A 14,624-nucleotide genomic window follows, 5' to 3' on the forward strand; every position below is an offset into this window, starting at 1 on the left:
CTGCACTGCCGTAACAGTATGCCCCACACTGACCTCAAATCAGTGTGAATAGTTCCAATTTTTGATTCTGAGTTAAATAGCTAATTTGTGCCAAATTGTGAGTAGTCCCATTCCGTAGCCAACAACCAGGAGGCACCAGGTTGAGACTGATTAAACGTGACCCTGACAGCTGGCAGAGAGAGGAGACATCCACTCTGTCAGCCTTGATTGGTTTTGAACTCAGGCCTTAGAGATGAAAGGGAAGTGTGCAAATCCAGTGTGACACCCAGTCCCTAAATATTGATTTTCTTGTTTAAATATTTGTTACTTTGTAGTACTATATTTTGAATATTAACCTGCTAAATCATTCACAAAATAAAACTCAGTACACACAATAATACGTGCTTTTCTACATCGCAATACCCGTAACAACTTAAGTTGTGCCAGGCTGGATGAAAATTGTGGAAAAACAATAATTCACCAGAGGAAAAAAACTTTTTATAGTAAACAGCAAATACCCCCTAGCAGTGTGATATATGACCGTAATGAATCTCAGAATTCAGACAATATCCTAAACTGAAAGATGATTTGTAAGTTATACTCTGAGATGTGCGCTGTACGTAACTCACTTGCAGGATTCTGATTATAACCTTCTGGTTATTCTGCTTGTAACTCGTATTCTAAGATGTATTATTCTAGATGTAACACTCCAAGGGACGCGCTATTCTGTGTATAACTCACTCTCAGAGATGTGTTACTCTGTGTAACTCACTCCCAGAGATGTGTTACTCTACGTCACTCACTCCCAGAGATGTGTTACTCTGTGTAACTCACTCCCAGAGATGTGTTACTCTGTGTAACTCACTCCCAGAGATGTGTAACTCTGTGTAACTCACTCCCAGAGATGTGTTACTCTGTGTAACTCACTCCCAGAGATGTGTTACTCTACATCACTCACTCCCAGAGATGTGTTACCCTATGTAACTCACCCCCAGAGATGTGTTACTCTACGTCACTCACTCCCAGAGATGTGTTACTCTGTGTAACTCACTCCCAGAGATGTGTTACTCTGTGTAACTCACTTCCAGAGATGTGTTACTCTGTGTAACTCACTTCCAGAGATGTGTTACTCTGTGTAACTCACTCCCAGAGATGTGTTACTCTACATCACTCACTCCCAGAGATGTGTTACCCTATGTAACTCACCCCCAGAGATGTGTTACTCTACGTCACTCACTCCCAGAGATGTGTTACTCTGTGTAACTCACTCCCAGAGATGTGTTACTCTGTGTAACTCACTTCCAGAGATGTGTTACTCTGTGTAACTCACTCCCAGAGATGTGTTACTCTACGTCACTCACTCCCAGAGATGTGTTACCCTATGTAACTCACCCCCAGAGATGTGTTACCCTATGTAACTCACACCCAGAGATGTGTTACTCTATGTAATTCAATCCCAGAGATGTGTTACTCCATGTAACTCACCCCCAGAGATGTGTTACTCTATGTAATTCACTCCCAGAGATGTGTTACTCCATGTAACTCACCCCCAGAGATGTGTTACTCTACGTCACTCACTCCCAGAGATGTGTTACTCTACGTCACTCACTCCCAGAGATGTGTTACTCTACGTCACTCACTCCCAGAGATGTGTTACTCTACGTCACTCACTCCCAGAGATGTGTTACTCTATGTAACTCTCCCCCAGAGATGTGTTACTCTACGTCACTCACTCCCAGAGATGTGTTAGCTTGAATGTAACTCACTCCCAGGGTTGTGATATTATTCGATTTGTACTTTGATCAGTTTTTGTTTTTTATTTTGTTTGTTTGGAAAAAAACCTACTGAGAAATCTTTAGAAAGTGACAGCGCGGATGAAAAGGTCGGCTTTAAACGATTTACTATGTTTGAGGGAGCAAATCAAATCCGATGAGTTTGCTCAGTTGTGCTTGTTTCTGTGCATTCCAGAACTAATATTGAGCTGTAAGTGTTAGGGGGAACATTCTCTCCCTCCCTCTCTCTCTCTCTCCAGTCAACTCACGTGTGGTGTCACTGATATGTCAAAAGCACCAAAGGGATACTACAGAAGAATCATACTTTTGAAATGTCAAGTTACAGCTAATTAACCTGATCTAAAAACTCAAATATGCCCTTTGCTGCTGCTTTAGAGTTAGAATGATCGGTGACCAGGCAGCCAGTCGCTGGAAATGCTGCTACGCTACCTATATTTCAAAAGTATGCGCTGTCTAAAGTTGTGTAAAGTCTTCTAGAACCAGAGAAGTAAAATAAATACAAGTTAAACAAAGCCTCCTGGTATGATGTGCTTTTTACTGCTTCACCGTACTTTGGAGCAATCCCTTTACGTGATAACCTCATACAAGACTGATCGGTTTAAATGGAAAATATAAAGGTCACTGGGATCTGGAAAAGCTACAGTGGCAAAATATAACTTGAAGACTTCAAAGAAAACAGTTGTGTGTTACACAGGTCTTTCAAAACCATGGCTGGAATGCGTTTCACATGTGTCACACTGGGTAATATATGACTTTGAGGGTATTTTTAAAAGGCTGTGTCCTCCTCAAAGGATTTTTGACTTCATTTTGATTTTTTTTTATTACCGAAGCTTTCGTTATAATGAAGCATGTTTCAGTGAAAGGTAATTATCATTTTAACACTGTGCGGGAAAAATAAATCTTCAGGGTATTGAACAGGACACTGACAAAAAATGGAGGTCGCACACACAGTATCAAGTCCGAAGTAACATATGGATGTGGGCTGTTCTCCAAACTACTTTAACAGTTACAAAGCTGTTTCAATTGTTTTTGCAACTTTTCTGACAAGCTCTTTGTAATTTTGAGAGAACTGTGGTTTTTATTAAAGAGGAATGTGCACAGATCAATATTCATGCTGGTCTTCCCACTTTTAATGTTAGTTAAGTTACAAAACTGATAAGCAGACTGAAAAAGAAGTCAGCCTGGCATTTTGTAAGAAAGGTCTTTTTAGAAAAAAATGTGTTTGTTCCTTCCCCATCCACCCATTGTCTTTCAGCACAATATGGTTCCTTTCTGACGGGAGGGGTGCGGGAATGTGGGTGGGGTGTGGGGATGCGGGAGGGGTATGGGGATGCGTGCGGGGTTGTGCAGGAGATGCGGGAGGTGTGCGGGAATGCGGAAGGTATGCGGGGACGCGTGAGGGGATTATGCGGAGATGCGGGAGATGCGGAGATGTATGTTATTTCTTAATCCACACATTCAGTAATAATTCAAACCATTGATAAGGTTGGATACAGCTACAGGTGTTTAATCCAAATCTCCACCTCACAATGTATAAATAAGTAAAACTAGTATTTCTCAATTGGGTAATTCTGCTGCGTGGATTCAGGACAAGATTTGAGGCAGGATTTGTTTTTTCATATTAAGATTAAGTAACAAATCCGAGAGGTTATACCTATCAGGAAAGATTGAACAGGCTGGGGCTCATTTCTCCAGAAAAGAGAAGGCTGAGGGGTGACCTGATAGAGGTCTTCAAAATTCTGAAAGGGTTTGATAGGGTAGACATAGAGAAGATGTTTCCACTTGTGGGGAAGACCAGAACAGGGGCCATAAATATACGATAGTCACTAATAAATCCAGTAAAGAATTCAGGAGAAACTTCTTTTCCCGGAGAGTGGTTAGAATGTGAAACTCCCCACCACTTGGAGTAAATGAGGCGAATAGCATAGATGCCTTTAGGGGAAAGCTAGATAAACACATGAGGGAGAAAGAAATATATGTTGATAGGGTTAGATGAAGAAGGGTGGGAGGAGGCTCGTGTGGAGCATAAACACCAGCACGGACCAGTTGGGCCGAATGGCCTGTTTCTGTGCTGTACATTCTATGTCATTCGATGTAAAAATACTGGTACTGGTCGCAATCACAGATCCTTACACATCCACTCCCATTGCTACAATGTCTGGGATTTTAATCTTTTGGTCAAAATCGGAATTTCCCCCCAACATTAAAAAAAACGCAAGTTTCAAAGTTCCAGATCTTAAAAAAGGCGGATTGTAACAGCTCTAGTTAAGGAGGAAACCTAACTCACATCTAAGACTTTGAGACCAGAAGAAAATAATTCAATATTATAATGAAAATAAAAAGTGTGTAGAAAATAAATTGGTGTTTATGGCAGATTTTAATTTTTTTTCTAACGTTAGATCCAGCCACTGGCTAATAGATTTTCTTTAGTCTTTAGATGAAGAGGATATCGAGAAAACTATCACTTTTCCAGAACCCAAGTGTCAAATTCAAAAGCATCTGTTGTGGGTAGAATGCATGGTATTAATTTCCTGTCTACCCCCTGCTCCTTTAATCAACCTGGGGAAACTAAAAAAGATTTTGGTCATATTTTAGAAGCCTTGTTAAAAGGACCCTACACAGTGCTATGAAATTTGATGTGCTGCATGTTCTTAGCCTCCCTTGTGGGCATTTTTCTTTTCTTAAAAAAATAATTATTATGGAGAGGCTATAGAATCGTTTACAATTTTTTTTTGCAATTAAATCATTTTCTTAGCCATCTTAGTAAAAATGTCAACCTTGTGAAATACAAACAAACGAAATGATACTTGGCACGGCACAATTCAAACAGCGGCAGGTTTTTCTCTCTCCGCGGTGATTGGACACTCTGATCGAGTTTTTCGGGAGATGCGTCCCTTCCAGCTTCAGGGTCATACATTCGGGAAAGCTCAACCAGTGTGAAGGAACACTGTGGTGAAAGAAAACCGACCTGTATTTGAAATCCTTGTTTTCAAATCCCTCCATGGCCTCGCCCCCTCCCTATCTCTATATCCTCTTCCAGCCCTACAACCCTCCGCGATCTCTGCGCTCCTCCAATTCTGGCCTCTTGCCCATCTCCGATTTTAATCGCTCCACCATTGGCGGCAGTGCCTTCAGCTGCCTAGGCCCCAAGCTCTGGAATTCCCTCCCTAAACCTCTCTGCCTCTCTACCTCTCTCTCTCCTCCTTTAAGGTGCTCCTTAAAACCTACCTCTTTGACCATGCTTTTGGTCACCTGTCCTAATGTGGCTCGGTGTCAAATTTTGTTTGGTAATACTTCTATGAAGAGCCTTGGAATGTTTTACTTTGTTAAAGGCGCTGTATAAATGCAAGTTGATTTTGTTATGATATATTACAAAGCAACCAAATTTACTTTGCTCCATAACATACTATTTTCCACCTTTTTTCCCCCAATGTGGCATTCTTGGATACTAATGATCTTGCTAGTAAAATTCATGTACCATTTATTTTTTGATAATTTGCATTGATATTTTCTCTCTTTTCAAGGTTGAGAGGATAGGCAGGTGACCTGCTCCCAGGTCCATGACAATTCCGCTCAGTGACCATTGACTAAAAGCAAATGAGGGGCCTGGGCTGACTTTCCCATCCTTCCCTCCATGGGAGAAACATTTGGTCTTCTGATGGCACAGCTGCAACTGGGAACTCACTGCGAGAGTGGGAGGGAATTCAGTGGTGTGAATGTACATCCAGCACTGAAAGGAGCAACAGAGTTTTTAAATATATTTTTATTTATTATGGTACCCTTTATTGTGGTGGTTGAAGAAATGCTTTATTGTGGGTTCCTGAAGGCGCAGTGGGTAATTTTACTGCGTGGCCTGGTACTGACATGAAACTCCTATGGTCTATCGCTGGTCTGTCAATCAGCTGATCCCAGTTAGGTCATTGGCAAGGACATTACAATTTGCCTCGCGCTCCTGGGCTAGAGAGGATTCCTGCTCCTTTATGCCATCCAGTGACTGTTACTGGAGTGTGTGCAGGTAAAGATATCAAGTGAGCACTAATCAGGTTTCCCCCCTGCTACCCCCCAAACACCACAGTCAAAGAAGCCTGTTGACACATGAGAATGGCAAATTACATAGAATGTACAGGACAGAAACAGGCCAACAGGTCCATGCCGGTGTTTATGCTCCAAACGAGCCTCCTCCCTCCCTACTTCATCTAACCCTATCAGCATATCCTTCTATTCCTTTCTCCCTCATGTGTTTATCTAGCTTCCCCTTAAATGCATCTATATTATTCGCCTGAACTACTCCTTGTGGTAGCAAGTTTCACATTCTAACCAACCTCTGGGTTAAGAAGTTACTCCTGAATTGCCTATTGGATTTATTAGTGACTATCTTATATTTGTGGCCCCTAGTTCTAGTCTCCCCTGCAAGTGGAAACATCTTCTCTTCGTCTGCCCTATCAAACCCTTTCAAAATCTTAAAGACCTCTATCATCTTGCAAACATAGCAGTTATCACCTTCCTGATACAGACTGCCTGATTTGGTAGATGTCTCCTGGGCTGGCTTGGAAAGATTCTGTAGCAGGAAAGTGGTAACCTTCATACTGTGGTAACCTTCTATGACAGACTGCCCAAATAGTGGTAGTATGTTATAAGATATCTGTAAAGCTGCATGGTAAAGTGAGAAAATGAAATTGATGAATGCAATACAATTTAACAAGCCAAATATCTATTTGCTGATAATTAGTCGACCTCAATCCATAGAATCATAAAGGTAGCTGGTACCTGAACTCAAAATGCCCCAAACTACTGGGGAGAGGGAGTATACTCTTCCGAACGAATGTTAAACCATACAATTGTGTCAGTCCACTGAGTGCTCTGAAGTGCTTATTACCTGTGCTATGTGTGACCTGAAAGCATTTCATACTGATAGTAGGAACAAAAATCAGAGATGTCAATTGACATCTCTCATTTTAATGAATATAAAATGAATACCACAAAATATTTTGGATATAAAATCCATTCAGTCTTGTTCTGGTTAAAAGCTATAAATGAATGTGTTACAAAGGCAGATAATGCTGGAAACATACAGCAGGTCAGTCAGCATCTGTTTCAGAAGAGAAAAGGGAACAAACTTTTCTTCAACACTGGAAAAGAAGAGGTGAAGAACCAGACGACCATCATTGTGTGAAACTGTACCCGTGCAAGAGTCTCTGCTTTCAGAAGAAGAGGGGAGAAAAAGAGTTGAATAATCTATCATTAAAGGAAATAAAATTGCATTTTATGTACGTTATGTTATCTTCATTCCCATTCAGTGGTATTACTTCCCATGTGACAATCTCTCTCCCTGTGGCCACCATGTGCCACTCCCTCCAGTTAATCTGAACAGCTGACCGCTGTCATTGAATGGATTACCGGGCACCTGATTTCTCCTCTACAATTGACATTTTTAAACCTGATGGTCACAATCTCATTTAGCGGTGTCCTTTACACCATGAACCACCAATGCATATATAATATGAGCCTGTGAGTTACTGACTGTGGGGCTCCTGTACTATGGAACTTTCATTTATGAAATAAAAAGATAGATAAAAATTATATATAAAAATGAAATAAATATAATATAGACATAAAATATTTATAATGTATAATTATATATATATATACACATACAACCTGCAACAGTGTGAGTTTTGCATTTTGCAAACCAGGCAATCTTATGCTGCCCATCCTGAATGAGATGACTAATTTAGTGGCAATTAGCGCTGAACTGAGGGCAGTTTTTGAGCTGTGAGCCTGTGCCCAGATAAGCTTCACAAAGGACCCTTACAGCCAGGAATGAGTGAGAGAGGAGGAGGCCCCAGAGTTGAAGCAGCAGTGTGTTGTACCTATTGTACTGTCAAGTCCCCCCGCCCTCTCCCATCACTAATAGTATATAGCTTTACAATTATAGACATCAAGTGTGTATTTACTAGCAGGAATATAGCAAGCAGGTCATTCTCCAACGTTAAATTAAATGAGGACTGTGTTGGTGAAGATCCGAAAAAAAAAACTTTTAACGAGGATGGCTGAACTGTTGGTGAGATTCCGCAGCTGCTGATTCCTGCGGTTGTCCACGGAAGATTTGTGAGTCGCTAACATTTGCACAGGTCCCATGGAATGCAATCTTTTGAGGTTTACAATCTGGCTGGGAATGAAAGGGAGAATGTCTGCCGTGTAAACATTCATTGTTTTTTTTTCTCTTTTTTTTATATCAGCAAAAGGCATTAATTAGCAGAGAAAAAAAATAGCAGCAAACTTGTATCTTTTTAAAAAAAATTTACCTGCAGAGAAGAGAGCAGTGAATGAGCTGAGATGGAATTTTTGTTTAATTGAACACTTACATTATGCATTGTATCAAAAGGTGTCACATTATATGATAAGATCTCCCTAAGTTTTTGTAATCTCACAATGAAATTAATTTAATATTCATAACCCCCCTCCCCACCCAACACCAGTAAATTGAGATTGAGATAGACTGGGCAGCTGAATATGAGAGCGGAGTATTCATAAACACTGCAGGTAAGCAGTTCATCTTGGGTCCCAAGTTCAATCAGACATTGGTTTTAAAAGGACTCTAGTGACATGTGCTTGAAAGACCATGTTGATCAAATACTTCTAAATCAGTTTTGTGACGAGTAGAGGTTGTAGTGTCTATTGAATGAACTCCGGAGCTCAAATATCACGCGGCTTCTGTCTTCAGCAACACTGTTTGACAAGAGCTCTGGAGGAAGCTGTACCATTGCAAATACAGATTCCATGCGGCGTACAATACTGCTCGAGGTCTTTAAATACGGATTGAGCTTCCTGGAATAGTATTTTTAAAATTGTTCTCAAAGGGCTGACCAGGTGAATGTTTGGACTAATTTAATGTCTCCTATTTTCCAATTGTCTAAATTCTTTTAGACATGGAACGTTTTAGCTAATAAATCTAACTTTTTAGAATGTCAGAGGGAATTCTCTTTGGTGAGAGACCTCACCTTAATTACAGCTCGGGAAAGAGTCCTAAAGCAGCAAAGGATTCTGAAAGTGTGCCCAAACAGAGAGACAAATCCTTGGACCTAAAATCATAAGGGCAATGTTCCCTGTTCGCTATCTGTAGTGAAATTGTAAATGCATTCTTTACAAACTCATTGTCGACCTCATTACAATTAATGCATTGAGTAAAAGTCCCCCCATAATGTTTTTCTGACTTTCTGTCCATTCAGCTCCCTCTCTCAGCCAGTTTATGAGTCAGTGGTTGTATCATGCAAGAGTAGAAAGGGGCGTGACTTGCTGTCTAAATTTTCCCTTCTCCATGGGGGAGTGCTTAACCTCCGTAGTGGCACAGCGGAGAGTGAGTTTGCCTGGTGAGGAGGTGTGGGTGTCGACCTGTCTCCTATCTGTACATGGTGCGGGCCTCCTGTTTGAATCTTTAAGATAAAATACAAATAGCACAATAGTTCATGACCAATGGAATCTCCCCTGCTGCGGTCAGCACCATGTGTTTCAGTGTATCTTTTTCACAAGGTCAAAATGGAGCACGAGCAGAGGAAATTGTAAAATTTCAATAGAAGGAGACTCGGGATATATTTTCCTCTGTGTATGAAGTTAAAGAAAAAATCCATTTACTAAACTGTCATTAAAAACCAGTGACCGTTTACAAAAAGATTTTTCTTTAACTTTACACATGGATAAAAATATAACCCTCACTTTAAAAACACCAAAGGCTGTCACTCCAACCATGCTCCTTAATTTCAGAAAACTCTATTGATTGTACCGAAAGCATTGTAGATTATAAGACAAAAAGTCCTACAGATTTAATCATTTTTATAAGAGGAATTGTTATTTGAATAGGAGATCTTTATAGGGTATTTTGATAGGGGGGGGGGTGTAGTGATAAGTTTTAGAAATTCTCAGCCAGACACAAGTGGAAACATGCATACCTGGGGAGGGGGTAGGAATGTAGCACATCATTATTTGCCTTAGGCAGATGTATGTCCTACCAGCTGGTTTACAGAGCAGCATTGAGGCCAACACTACGAAGGAGGCTAAAAATTCCCTTACCTCCTGTCCTAGCAGCTGGTTCACAGCGTAACACGAGACCAGAGATGTGAAGAGTTTGTCAGACTTCCACTTACCCTTTCACCTGGCTGTACGTTCGCAGTGCTGGGCGGGCGATGGGACTAGAGAATGCAGCTGGACCAATTCATAAAGATAAGAAGTAGGACTGGTTAGGCACAACGAGTGTTCTGTTTCTAAGAAAGGGCTTATACCGAAAACATCCGCTTTTGTTCTCTCCACAGATGCAGCCTGACCTACTGAGTGTTTCCAGCGTTGTCTGTTTTTGTTTCAGATTTTCAGCGTCTGCATTATTTTGCTTTTTTAAAAGATGTTTTTGCTCATCAAGGTGAAAGATGTTAGTGCTAGGGAATAGAGCTCACCCCCCAGTTTCAGCATCAAGTATGCCCAGGACAGATATAGTGTATATATAGAGTAAAGCTCCCTTTACCATGGCCCAAAAGTGTGCCTCACCCCAACCTCTCCACATCAACCTCTGAAGAGCACTCTCTAATGCACCAGTGTGACATTTTTTCCATTCCCCATATCAGACGTCCTGTTGTTTCTCTGCGTGAGATTGGCAATTGGTGCTAGTTTTATGTTGCCAGCCTATGGCCATAATGAACTGGATTGAGATTGTTTGAATTAATTTCACATAAAACCCTTCCAGGCAGCAGATAGAGGAGACCTTCCATCCCATCAATCTAGACTGGGTTTGAATCTAGGGCCCCTGATATTAACGGGGAGCCAGGGAGGGTGATGAACCCAGCAAGGCTGGAGACGTGGAGGCCCTTAGCGGCAGGGACTCATTAGAATATTGGCTGGGCAGCCTCTCGCCCGGCAGTCGGCCAGATGGACAGCCTGGCCGGTGGGCAGGAGGCCGCAGCCGGGGACCCTTGGGGACGGTCCCCAGCACTCGGAAGGGGGCATCGGCTCTGTGATGCAATCGGGAGGGGTTGTGGGGGGGGCGGGTGGGGGGAAGGCTGGACATCAGAGCCAGGAGGGGGGAGCAGAAATTGGGGCTGGGAGAGGCTGGAGGCTTCCTTGTGAGGCCTGGGGGGAGTGCTCTTTCTCCTCCTGGCCCACAAGGAGTGCTGAAAGAGCAGATCTTTAGCACTTACCTTCGGGAGTCGACACCAGCTTGGATCAGCTGGTGGGCAGCCGACAGCTCCACAGGATTTCTCTGCCTCACTGGTATTGATAGGCAGAAGTGAGCTGAGATCCCTAAAAGTATGTGAGTGGTCTCATTTCTTTAAACTTGACGACAGACAGGTAACACTAGCAAATAAACCTGCATGTTCTAAGAGAGGAATCTGCAGCACTGGACGAGGCACTGAGCGCAGACAAGGTACTTGCTGCTCGGAGAGGTAAAATAGTCAGGGGAGTCACTGTCTCACACACTTTTAAGTGGCTGATTATAGAGTGACATTGACAAGGATATTGATAGGATGAACATAGGCAGAAGAAGAAAGAAGTTCAAGTGCACAATGTTTAAAGGATATGAGCGTGGAAATTATACCGAGTCAGATTAGGACATGAATTAGTTTGCTTAATGAGCTCATACCAAATTGTTATCTGCTCTTTTAATAGAGGGATTAATCTGTTGATTTTAACAGTTAATGCCCATTAAAATAGCAGAGAAATGAATATTATACAAGTGGGTTAAGTGTCTGTACAATAATATTGTGGCATAATTTTTAGGCTATGAATTTCAGAAAACATGGAACATAAAGCACGAATGTGTGTGTTTGTACATATGCTTGTGTGTGTATATTATATATATATATATCTATCTTTGTGTACACATGTACATAAATATCTGTATATAAATTGATTGTCCCTTTTCAAATGAGGAAGGTGTGATTTGATAATGTAAGAGTCATTTGCTGTTTTGTGATAATGGCTGGCTAATTAAGTTGTTGGTTAGCACTTGCTGTGCATTGTTTAATAGGCTGCATTACATGAGATCACTGATCTACCATACACTGCTGGCATGATTTGGGGCAGGAGCAAAATGGGTAGAAGGAACTTTGCTGTAATATATACCGCAAACCGAGAATATGCCTGAACCACTGACCCACATCGCTTGGAAATCCAAACTTATGTTTAGCAACACAAAAAAAATTACGTCCCAAAGGAACAAGTTTAAAGTGTTAAAGAATGAGAAAACACACAACACTCGGTTTTTAACTCCATAATTACCAAAGTAGCATTTTAGTCACCTGTCTCATTTCTCTGATTGTTTTAGAAATTAACTTTCGGAATGCAGATTTTGTGTAAACTTCAATCCTAGTTTCTATAAAATGTTTGCTGTGTGGCCCATTGATACATAGCACTGTGTAAAATGCTTTCTTGGTACATATAGTTTTACTATCGAGTCATGTCACAGGAAAATACTCTATCACTTGGTAACTATGAACAATACGGCACCAGCAAGAAATTCGTCCCCGGATTGCGTGACTACAAGCAAAAGCTGAACGCCTAGACTAATGGGGCTGTCTGTTGGTTAAGGGCTAGTATATCTTCAGAGGTCCCAATGGCCTCAGTTTATGTGGTCATTGCCCAGTAGGGAACTGGACTATACCGATGAAGAAAGGTTGCAGGGGGTGAGCCACATTCTGTGTTGGGTATGCTGATTTCAGTTGCAGCAGACAGTGGGGCATTACGTTAACCTCAGTACTCTTGATCTAGGCAGGGAGAAATAAGGGAAGGGTCCCTACTCTTCATCAAGTGACCCTTTCTGGAAATTGGGTGAGCTGTGGACATCAAGTGAGAAGGATCAGGCTTGGCTGAGGTATCCTTTGCTGTTGAATAGCTTGCTGACATTCAATCACTAGGCTGACATGAAGTGGCAGATGGCAGTCCATGCCCAGAAAACCAAGGGGTTTCATTTTCACCCAACCCGCCCGGTGGGAAACTGATGGGATCAGATTGGTCGCACGTTTTACACTCCACCCGCTTTTACTTTCTATTGAAGTGAATGAAAAGTAAAATCGGGCAGGGTGTAAAACGAGTGGTCGATTCGATCCAGTCAGGTATTCACCGGGCGGGTTATGTTAAAATTACCCACCTCTATGTCCCAGCCGGAATCAGTGCCTTCAGACAAGTGGGGAGAAAATTGGGAGTGGGTCTGTGTTTCTTTCTATCTATCTATCCAATTTATCTATCTGTCTATTTTATCTATCTATCTATCTATTTTATCAATCTATTTATCTATCTATCTATTTTATCAATCTATCTATCTATTTTATCAATCTATCTATATCTATTTATCTATCTATCTATCTATCTATTTTATCTATCTTATTAATCTAACTAATCTATCTACACCCACTCCATATAAGCATCACACTTACTTCCTGTCTCACTTGTGTCCTGTCACACTTTAGTGATCACACTTCAAACATCACAATTCAGTGTACCCCCTGACTCACTTACGAGTGTGTACATGTATTTTTATTTTTTTAATTCATTATTGTTAACAAACAATACAATACACTGGCGTATTCAAGATTAATTCTTTGCTTAACAAGATGACATTTAATTCACTGTGATATTTATTCTCATAATGTACAGTGTATAATTTGATTCCTGGTATCTACTCCCAGAGTAGAGCCGTATAACACTGTGTACAGCCTGTCACGTTTCTGTTCCTTTGGGTCTTATGTCATTATCATCAGCAATAGCCTTTCACCAACATCAATATTATCAGCATTTTGCTTTTGTTGTGCTCATTTGTTGTTTGATGCTAAGTAGAGTTAAAAACAAACCTTATTTTAAAATAACTACACTATACATCATGACGAATAACAAATCTCCGGCAGTGAGTTTAAGGCAGTAATTGAAACGTGAGTTTCTGTTGATTTTCACAAACCACTTAAGCTTTGATCTAATGCTTTATGGTGTCATGAGAACTTCACGATTGAACTATTGCCTTGTAGCTCACTGCCAGCTATCTATTAATAATATACTTATTAAATGCCGGCTTCATGTAATCTTCTGTGCCTTTACATATTTATTTTCTTTCCATACGCCTCCTGCGGCTGAGAGGGTAGGTGGCTAACCTGCTCCGAGGTTTCCACCAATGCCTCTTCACAAACGACTAGCTGGATTGCTCCAGCAGAGAGCCGGCACGGACTCGACAGGCCGAATGGCCACCTTCCGTGCTGTGACCATTCTATGATTCTATGAACTGCTAGAGGTCTACAAGAGGCAGCTGCCAATGACTCTGCTTCCTGTTGTCTCTCCTGTCTATGGGAAGCCACCAGATTTCTGTGCATCCTCCCCCCACCCATAACAGCAGAGCTGAGTTTGGGATCTCTACTGCATAGTCCAAAAAAAAAATGTCCCTTGCTGCACCACTGCCTCATTTCTTTACATTATCCAGTAAATACTCTTTACTTATCCTAGGAAATTGTAATACAATCATTCAGTGGCTAGAGGAGGACTTGCCTTTCTGCTGACATGTCTTTCTGAATCTGTGTTTTACTCAATATGAATTGTCCTGATTTCATTCAATTTACAGAACAGTGTTAATATGGGAAAATCTTCATCCTCCAATTCAGCTTGGACTGCTGATTCACTGAAAGAGTCTGACGGAAAGGGAGATTCTTCTCATTATCAGACTGAACGCCGAACTTTCCCAAAGCCCCCGACCAGGCGGGAGGACGCCCGAACACCCTTTCAGAGAGACGGTCCCAGAACATTCCTGTTGGATCTGGAGAACTTCCCTGACCTGTCCAAGGCGGATATCAATGGGCAAAATCCCAATATACAGGTAGAGTATTAAAA

The 14,624-nt window shown here is 41.4% G+C and overlaps 1 protein-coding gene across 2 annotated transcripts in view; it reads left to right on the top strand.

Annotated features, from left to right (window-relative positions):
- Nucleotides 1-14,624, top strand: part of ism1 (isthmin 1) — a 65,512-nt gene that overhangs the window by 28,164 nt on the left and 22,724 nt on the right. For both annotated transcript variants that reach the window (XM_067989460.1, XM_067989458.1), the window contains exon 2: nucleotides 14,359-14,610. In XM_067989460.1, the coding sequence (XP_067845561.1) occupies nucleotides 14,371-14,610 (240 nt within the window). In that variant the 5' untranslated portion in view covers nucleotides 14,359-14,370. The remainder of the gene's footprint in view (nucleotides 1-14,358; nucleotides 14,611-14,624) is intronic.

Source organism: Heptranchias perlo, chromosome 8, assembly GCF_035084215.1.
Source record: "Heptranchias perlo isolate sHepPer1 chromosome 8, sHepPer1.hap1, whole genome shotgun sequence".
In the NCBI taxonomy this organism is placed as follows: Eukaryota; Metazoa; Chordata; class Chondrichthyes; order Hexanchiformes; family Hexanchidae; genus Heptranchias; species Heptranchias perlo.